We start from the raw sequence: 9,694 nt of genomic DNA, 5'->3' as shown, positions 1-9,694 counted from the left end.
TTTTTCTTCACTATTTGCTTTGTGTGTGATTGTGTCCTAGTTAACTCGCGATATTCCGCAACAGTAATCTTAATAGTCCCTTGTCGAGGAATCTCCGTAAAACATGTAATCAAGAAGGTTAAAGATACCCCACTCGTTTGGTTTAATTACGCCAATTTCCCCGGCTTTTCTCTCTTTATAACATCCTCTATTTCCCTCTCTTTTTTTCCTCGTCCCAGCCAAAGCTCCTTTACTCTCTCTCTTTTCTTAATTCTCTCACTAACCCCACCTCATAAGCCCTTTCCACCTTTGAGAAAAAATACATGGCCATCTCCTCTTTTTCTCCCCTTTTCCTCCTGTCCTATCTTCTCTTAATTCCTTCTCATTTTGCCTCTTCTACCTTACAAAATCCCCAATCTGTTGTTGATCACGTACATAGGTACATTTTGCATGTCTCACATATCACTCTATTCTTAGCTTATTACTATGTTTCTTGGTGGTACATTATACATATATATGCTCAACAAGATTTCACATTTTCTTTTATTTTTGCTTTCTTTGCAGCAGTATAAACAATGCCTCAAGGAGGAACTTGGGCTATCTCTCTTGTGGCACGGGAAACCCTATAGATGATTGCTGGCGTTGTGATCCCAACTGGGAAAAGAACCGCCAAAGGCTAGCTGAATGTGCTATTGGCTTTGGCAAGAATGCCATTGGCGGCAAAGATGGCAAGATTTACGTGGTCACTGATTCCGGCAACGACGATCCTGTTAACCCTAAACCGGGCACTCTCCGATATGCTGTCATTCAAAACGAGCCATTATGGATCATTTTTGCTAGGGACATGGTGATCCAGCTGAAAGAAGAACTTATTATGAACTCATTCAAGACTATTGATGGAAGAGGAGCTAGCGTTCATATTGCATGTATTCATAGGCAGATGATATAGCTTATATATTCAATGAGTTCAACTGAATAATCACTAACATTTTAAGAAATAATAAATTTTATACCTATAATTTCAAAAGTACGTACGGAAAACGTTAAAGGTTAACTTATTAATTAATTTAAATTTTGAATTCGTCGTTGCAGGTGGACCATGCATAACAATGCAATACGTGACCAATATTATCATCCATGGAATTCACATACATGATTGTAAGCAAGGTGGGAATACTATGGTGAGGAGCTCTCCACAGCATTATGGGTGGAGGACTATATCAGATGGTGATGGAGTATCCATTTTTGGGGGGAGTCATATATGGGTAGACCATTGTTCCTTGTCAAATTGCAAAGATGGTTTGATTGACGCTATTATGGGTTCCACTGCAATTACCATTTCTAACAATTACATGACTCACCATGATAAAGTTATGCTGTTGGGACACAGTGATTCCCATGTCCAAGACAAGAACATGCAAGTAACAGTTGCCTTCAATCACTTTGGAGAAGGCCTTGTCCAAAGAATGCCAAGGTAAATATATAAAAGCAAAAAGCTACTTTATACTTGTCTCGAAATTAGATAGGAAGCAAATTGAATCTATGTTATAGGAGTAGAATTTAATGAAAATTGTTGGTCTTTTGAAACATGTAGATGTAGACATGGTTACTTTCATGTGGTGAACAATGACTATACCCACTGGGAAATGTATGCTATTGGTGGGAGTGCTAATCCCACCATCAATAGCCAGGGCAACAGATTCCTTGCTCCTGATATCAGATTTAGCAAAGAGGTAATTAACTTTCAATTTTAGCAATTAAAGTCTTGCTTTTGGGTATATTATTGTTTACAATAACTAGAGGCGGGAAAATGGTTAAAAGAATAGGATTATCTACCCATATTATCCATTAAAAAATGGGTTGGATAATGAACTTTTTAAAAACGGGTTGAATATTGATAAGAATCATATTATCCACTTAGAAAATGATTAATCAAATGGATAACTAATGTGTTTAACTTTTACATTTGTAAAGCCTCAAATTGGGGAGACTAAGAATTCTTGCATAAGTTATCATATTCAAGAAGCTATGGGTAATATGGATATCCATATTATCTGCCGGATAACTCATTTTATATCCGTCTCAAATACGGATTGGGTCGGATAATTTATCCGTTTTTTTAAATTACCCATTTTCGACCCGCTCATACCGACCCGCGACACCTATTCACAACATAACAATTTATTTATTATTGTTCGCTGTGTAAACAATTTCTGCATTATAGTCCTTGCAAATCAAACGACCCCTAAAGTTATAAAATTGCTGGAACTATATATATAGGTGACGAAGCATGAGGATGCAGCAGAAAGCGAGTGGAAGAAATGGAATTGGAGAACAGATGGGGACCTAATGTTGAATGGTGCATATTTCGTTCAATCAGGAGCTGCAGCCTCTTCAAGCTACGCCAAGGCTTCAAGCTTGAGTGCTAAACCCTCTTCCCTAATAACCTCCATTGTTTCCGGTGCCGGCGCCCTTACTTGCCGGAAAGGTTCCCCTTGCTGATTGGAGTATTATTTCCTAACATCACAAGAAAATTGACTTATATTCTGGTCTTCTTTTCCTAAAATTTAGATTTAAGAAGAAGGGAGTATTGAAGGAAATTATGAAGTGAGGGTAGGAAAAATGGGAATGAGACAAGACACATTATGTAATCTTTTCTATTTCTTTTTATCTCTTTCACCTTTTTTGACTTGATTACTAAATACAACCTCTGCTGGCTATTCTTAGCCACTGGGACTTACTGATACCGTTCTAACGAATGCATGTCTACAAGTGTTGATTTACTTCAATATAATTAAATGAATTATTCCATCTACATCAATTTATATGTTATACTTTACTTTTTTTTTATGTTATATATTAAAAAATGTTACATTTTATATTTGATAACTGTTTAACTCCAACATTTCACAGTTTAATATCAAAAGATTTAGGACAATTTGATATATTACGTATTTTAAATTTAAAATAAGACACAATTAAAACTGAGGGAGTGTTATATTTGAATCCTCTGAATGCCTTCTTTCTCATTGATTATTATGTTGCATTGACAATTAGCTATACACAAAAATGGTCCAAAAGACAACAGATAGATAACATTGGATAGAAGACAAAAGGTAAAGATTCAAAACATTATCAACCAAAACCATACACAATAGGTAAATATACACCTGAAAGGGCAAGTTCAACTACCCAAAATTCAAGTCAATGAACATTCTATTTGAGGAGGAACCCAAGGACGTTCATTATTGTGTTTTATGTGTACCATTTTAACTCCATTCAAATTGGAATCTGATACTGATTTTATCTATGATGCTTCATGCCAAGAATTGCAGACCATATTGTCTTTAGTAAGTTCTTATGCACCACAAAAAAAAGACGTTTTAACCTTTTCAATAGTGCCCTCAACCAATAGAGTAAACTAGTCCCAACTCTCCTATATACAATTGAAAAAGGAATCAGTCAGTTAAAAGAAAAGGGATATATTGTAGTAAAAGGTTACCCACACTTTCTTATCAATTTGGCATCATAATTGTAAAAGACATATAGTATTCGATCAACCATTTTTATAGAACTGTTCATGCAGTGGTCAAATTTTGACCTTCTTTTAGTAAAGATCATGTGGGGGTACTGGAATACTAAAATGCTTAAGATGGCATGTTGAAACTGTCATTTAATCACAAAAATAGCTTGTTACTAGAACTTATAATACTTAGAATCTAGAGATGCTACATAATTTGAAATCTCTAGCTTATATACCTTTTTAGCCAAACAACTCATCAACAATTTTTGTATAATTGATCACTCAGTTATTCAAGGTATTAAATAAAAGAAATACATTTTTTGAAGTTTTTTCCTTCCTTGCATATGTGAACTTTCTTTCCAAACTTTCCATTTACTGGAAGTTTTGTTGTGATGGGTCAGAATGAAAAAAAAAAAAAGCACATGCATTGGTATATATAGAGAAATTGGCAAGTTTAACGAGATATAGTTTATCACTCATAGAAGAAAACTTTCAAGAGAAAGATTTAAGTTGCACACGTTGATAATGTATTGCATGCTTTTTACAATTAATTTTTGTGAATTTTAACCTTTATAGGGAGAAAGTTATACAACCATTTCCATATTTCATTTTTTAGTTTTTTATCCCTTCCTTAATTGAAGAAACTATGGTCAAAGATAATTACAGCAGTTTGCTTTACTTATAGCCTTAGAATGTGTATCTAGACCAATATGATTAAACCATGTGAAGACAATCACAAACAAACTAAAGGTGTATGTTGACCTAACTGGAATTTCAACTAGTGATGAGAAGCCATTACGTTACTTTTAGGAAGTGACATAATAATTTCTCGATGTTCGAAATGTTTACCTGATTGCTTTTTTTTTTTTTTTTTTTGTGGCCAGCCTCGTAAGTCGTAATTAAGCATAAATAACCTGAATATATGATACATATCTTAACATACTGTTTTTATCACTAAAATATAGTCAGTTAATATATATATATTCTTACTAAGTTTATCATTCAATTATGATAAATTAGTATAATTGGGGAGTAATAAATATAGGACGTGAACGTTTTTACGATATTGTGAATAAATGATGAGGGCATATTAAGAACAGTAAAATAGGAAAGGGCAAAAGTGGAGTGTAAATATCTTCTGTCTTACTTGTTTGCATGAAAAATTACATGCTACTTATATCGCCTTTTGAATCAAAGAATTTTTAAAATGCAAAAGAATTATTTTCTTGTGCGGGTGAGAGTGGTTATAGGTGCAATTTTCGGAATACTTTTGACAAACTAAAACTTGAAAATATTGGATGTTTGACAAACAATATCACACTTTTCACCAAATGGATTGACAATTTGATTGATACGTCGGTACAAATATTCGTACTGTTAAGGTGTGAAATGGTGAAACGTTAAACCAATAAACCTTTACTTTTTCTAGTCGGTATACACACTACCAGAAAAAGAGTGATTTCTGACCACGATATCCGTCGAAAAACGGTTGGAAATCATGGATTCCCGTCTACTTTCCGACCAAAATTGGTCGTTCGAAAAACAGTTAGTCGGAAAATAATTTCCGACCGCATCCGATTCGATCAAAGTAGTCGGAACGTTCAAAAGGTCAGACGACCAAATTATTTTCAAGTTTCCGTCCAAAGTGGTCGAAATTTTACCGACCTAATCAGTCGTAATTTTTTAGATAAAAATAAATATATATTTAAAATTAAATAATAAAAATAAATATTTACCGACCGATTCGGCCGTAAATTAATAGTTAAAAAATAAAATTTCTTTACCCAATTGTTGCTTCAAATCACGAATTTCTTTTCTCATATCTTCCATATGTTCTTAATTTTGCGAAGAAGAAGAATCAGCTAAGAGTGAGTTTGGATGACCTATAGGTCGGCGTACTCCAAGTCTGTAGACTCTGCCTTTGTTTACTCCACCCGCTGCCGGTGTACACAATGAAGCCATATCATCAGGTGTTTGTTGAGTTGAAGGAGGCTGAGTTTATTGCCATTCTTCCACCTTGTCATAATTGTCCTGAAATGAAAACATAACTATTAAGTAAACAACTAATATTAATGAACCGTAAATAATTATGAAGTTAGTATTTTATATATGTGTCCGACGCACGCGTCTCCACCCAGTGTTCTCTTGTACCGTTCTTCTTCTTTTTCTTATGCGTCTCCTCGAAAACCTCAGCATGACTCATATCTCGCACTCTTTCCTTTTCCTTCATAACAAAAAGTATGAGTTATACATTACAATCGTAAAATTCTATGTAAAACTAAGAATTTTGTATAAGTAATTACCAATCTTAGTTGATGGGCCGCAAAACTAATCGAACCTCCTGCGTGCAACGAGCCACCTTTACTGGAGGCGCAGTTTGCCTTTGTTTGCTCACTTTTCTTCTTCCATTCATCGGTATTCCATTTGGCAAGAAGTTTATTCCAAACATCTTCGCTTAACCACTCTGGTATTTTACCAGCATTTCGAGCAGCGAACAAAGTATCTTTAATTCGCTTAGCAGCCTTCTTCTTGAAAATAGCATTTATTTTATTTTGATGCAGAGGATGCCATTTACACTTTGTCTGCAATATAAAAAAGTAACATTAGATGAAGACGATAATTATTAAATAAATTTAATTATTTTTTACCCTAAATTGATTCCACATTTGCTCTCTGATGTTGTACGGTATTTGTCTTCAAGAATTCTACGACTCATGATAAAATAGCTTCATAGAATCCACAACCAAATGTGTAGACTGAAAGGATGGCAAAAATCCGCGTTAAAGTTAATATATGTAATTAATAAACATCTTAAAATTTCAAAAGTTTTAATTATAAATAAATATTCCTAAATTTTAACATATCTAAAAGCACATTCAACACTTTAAAAATAGTATAAGAATTACTTACTCATCCTCGTAGGGGACGATTATCAACAGATTATAACTATCATATTGTACATCCCCTCCAAGATTCTGCTTGCATCTAGTTGAAGGTGTAAAAGTATCACTAGATGTAATTGGGATAGAGCCTCCAATATCCAACCTAGATATGCTGGGAGTGGATGATGATAATGGTGTGGAAGATGATCGAGCAACATCATGCTGACTACCATGAAAGCTCGGGGATGCAGCATCTGGTGAGCCACCATGCTGACTATCATGAAAGCTCAGGAATGCAGCAGCTGGTGAGCCACTATGCTAACTACCATGAAAGCTCGAGCAGCTGGTGAGCCACCATGCTGACTATCATGAAATCCCGGTGAAGAAGATGGTATAGAAAGTATGGGTATAAAGTCAAAACAGTGTTACTTTGACTTTCTTTGGCAGGCATAGAATAATACCGAACTGAATTATTAGATGGAGGGGGAATAGTGAACATGGTAGATGGCAATAAAGTCGACTTAGGAGGATGAGGTAGATGATGGCGAGGAAGAGGAGGACTCATATTTGGCATAGTTGAGGTAGATGAAAAATATTATTTTTTCTTCTTAGATTTCATGTAACGACCCGGCCGGTTATTTTGAGAATTAATGGCCTTATCCTCTATTAACTGCCTTCCCTGTGTCTATTTCTGCAATTGTGATTTGTTGGGATGGTTCATTTTGAGTTTTGGAGTGTTTTGGGACACTTAATCCCTAAATGTGAGCTTAAGACTTAGAATTTGGACCGTAGTCGGAACAGTGTGAAGACGGCTCCGGATTGAAATTTTGTCGATTTTGTTAGCTCCGTCGGGTCATTTCAGGCTTAGGGGTGTGTCCGGATCATGTTTTGGAGGTCCGTAGCCTATTTAGGCTTGAAATGGCGAGAGTTGAATTTTTAGAGTTTCGAGCCGATAGTGGAAATTTTTATATCGGAGTCGGAATCCGATTTCGGAAGTTGGAGTAAGTCCATGGTGTTGAATATGGCTTGTGTATAAAATTAGGGGTCAATCGGACGTGGTTTGGTTGGTTTCGGCATCGGATGTAGAATTTTAGAAATTCAAGTTCATTAGGTTTGGATTGGAGGGTGATTCATGGTTTTAGCGTTGTTTGATGTAATTTGAGGGCTCGACTAAGTTCGTATAATGTTTTAGGATTGGTTGGCATGTTTGGTTAGGTCGGGGGGGCCTCGGGTGAATTTCGGATGCTTAACGGATGAGAATATGGACTTAGACAAATTCTAAAGTTAGCTGCTTCTGGTATTTTCGCACCTGCAGTGGGGAGCCCGTAGGTGCGGCCCCACAGAAGCGATGAAGGAGGTCGCAGGTGCGGTTTGAGGCAAAAGGACCAGTGGTCGCAGATGCGACTCAAGAACCGCAGAAGCAGACTCGTGTCTGAAGAATTGAGCGCAGCTGCAGTGCTTAGGAAATTAATGAAATTTCGCAGATGCGGAGCCCTAGCCGCAGAAGCGAGACCGCAGGTGCTGCCTTGGGAGCGCAGATGCGGACATCGCTGGGCAGAAAAAAGGAAATTTCGAGGGTTTGAAGTTCATAACATCAAATTCGATTTTTAGCTCGGGAGAAGGCGATTTTGTGAGGATTTTGAAGAGGAAATCGGTGGGTAACGATTCCTAACCCTCTTTCGTTTATATTTCATCAATCTTTAGTAATTTTCTCAATCTAATCAAGGAATTTGAGTGGAAAAATGGGAATTTGGGGAAAAAGTTTCCCGATCGAGTTTTTTGGGTTTTGATCGGGTTTTAGGTATCGAAATTGAATTATTTTTGGACGAGTGATCTCGTGAGTGAATGGGTGTTCTAAGTTGGTAACTTTTACTCGATTCCGAGACGTGGGCCCGGGGAGGATTTTTTTGGCGTTTTCCTATTTTCTCGTTGTAACTTTAAATTCATTAGCTAAATTAGTAGCTAGCCATATTTACGTTATGTAATTGATTTGATTAGATTTGGGCCACTCGAAGTTGGATACTCGTGGCAAGAGCGTGATATCGGATTGATTTTGAGCTTGGTTCGAGGTAAGTGGCTTGCCTAACCTTGTGTGGGGGAACGCCCCTTAGGATTTTTGGTACTGTTGTTATATGAATGTCGTGTACGTGAGGTGACGAGTGCGCACACGTGCTAATTGTTGAAAAACCCATTTTCATTAAGTAAATATCTGTGTTGTTCCTCGAATTGAGAAATACTAGTTCATGTATCTTCTTGCTTAGCTTAGGAAAGAATGCTTACACGCCTTAACTGTCTTATTTGTTTTAATTACTTACTTGGATTCTGTGTAGCATTTTTAGGGTAGGAATTACCTGTTTCTTTAATACGAACATGAATAAAATTGTAGACCTTCTGGCTGAGACTGTTGTTTATAGTGATTTGGTTGTGTATTTTTTTTTTGTTGATAAACTGACGTTTTCATTCATCAAAAATTGTTTTTTACATAACAGGAGCTGCTGACCAGTCCTATACTACTTTGGCCTATTCTTCACTATTACATAGAGATATCACCTGTATTCTATATTAATTACAATATTGCTTCTATACATATGCACTAGTAAGAGTCTTAGAATAACAGAATTACATTCCAACCATTACGGATATCTATCTATGTCTTCCATATAGTTCCTCCAACTGCTGTGTACATGGCTCTTGATGTGGATGTAGGCTGTGATTTCTCTGCAAATCTGTTCTGCTGAAGTGTGTCCATTGTTGAACCTGATTGCATTCCTATCTCTCCATATACTATACAGCAGCATGTCAAATACAGCTGAGATGATGTTGCCTATTCCTTTCTTCTTCCTTGCCTGGTAGGTCAGCCATTTTAACTCCCCCTCCCAAGGTTGGATTTGTCTTTGAACTCCCATCCAATTGAGCAGTCTTTTCCAGATAGCATTTGTGTATGAACATTCAAAGAAGAGATGCTCCAATAGTTCTTCTGCTTGGCCACAGAAAACACACATTGTGTTAACTGAGATACCTATTCTCTGCAATCTATCCACAGTTGGTATACTCCTATAGATGGTCAGCCACATGTTAAACTTGTGTCTTGGATGAATATGAGGGTGCAAGATCAAGCTTTTCCAATAAACCTTCTGTTCTTGGGGCGTTTGCAGAGTATAGAGCTTCTTGATACTGAATTTACCATTTGTGCTTTGCAAGGATTCCAGCCTTTCTTGAACATTACCTTGCAGAGCTGGTATGCTCAGTATGAACTGTCTTTGCTCAATAATTTTCCTTACAACCCAAGCTGCATTCTTACGTATAGGAA

At 36.4% G+C, this 9,694-nt stretch overlaps 1 protein-coding gene across 2 annotated transcripts; it reads left to right on the top strand.

Annotated features, from left to right (window-relative positions):
* LOC109229386 (probable pectate lyase 18) lies at nt 215-2,723 on the top strand. Of its 2 annotated transcripts, none has more exons than XM_019394807.1 (5): nt 215-418; nt 547-905; nt 1,072-1,453; nt 1,574-1,712; nt 2,260-2,723. In XM_019394807.1, exons 1-5 carry the CDS (start codon nt 303-305, stop codon nt 2,479-2,481), a joined length of 1,218 nt encoding a protein of 405 aa, XP_019250352.1. In that variant the 5' UTR covers nt 215-302; the 3' UTR covers nt 2,482-2,723. The 2 variants fall into 2 exon arrangements, with proteins under 2 accessions (XP_019250352.1, XP_019250351.1); XM_019394806.1 differs by having other exon boundaries at nt 544-905.

Source organism: Nicotiana attenuata, chromosome 7 (genome assembly GCF_001879085.1).
Source record: "Nicotiana attenuata strain UT chromosome 7, NIATTr2, whole genome shotgun sequence".
NCBI lineage: Eukaryota > Viridiplantae > Streptophyta > Magnoliopsida > Solanales > Solanaceae > Nicotiana > Nicotiana attenuata.
This window is presented reverse-complemented; position numbering and strand designations above follow the sequence as displayed.

Coding starts and splice junctions, on each gene's coding strand:
- LOC109229386 (XM_019394806.1), top strand. CDS start 303: ATGGCCATCTCCTCTTTTTCTCCCCTTTTCCTCCTGTCCTATCTTCTC. Junction 1,454..1,573: donor CTTGTCCAAAGAATGCCAAG/GTAAATATATAA, acceptor TGAAACATGTAG/ATGTAGACATGGTTACTTTC. Junction 1,713..2,259: donor ATATCAGATTTAGCAAAGAG/GTAATTAACTTT, acceptor CTATATATATAG/GTGACGAAGCATGAGGATGC.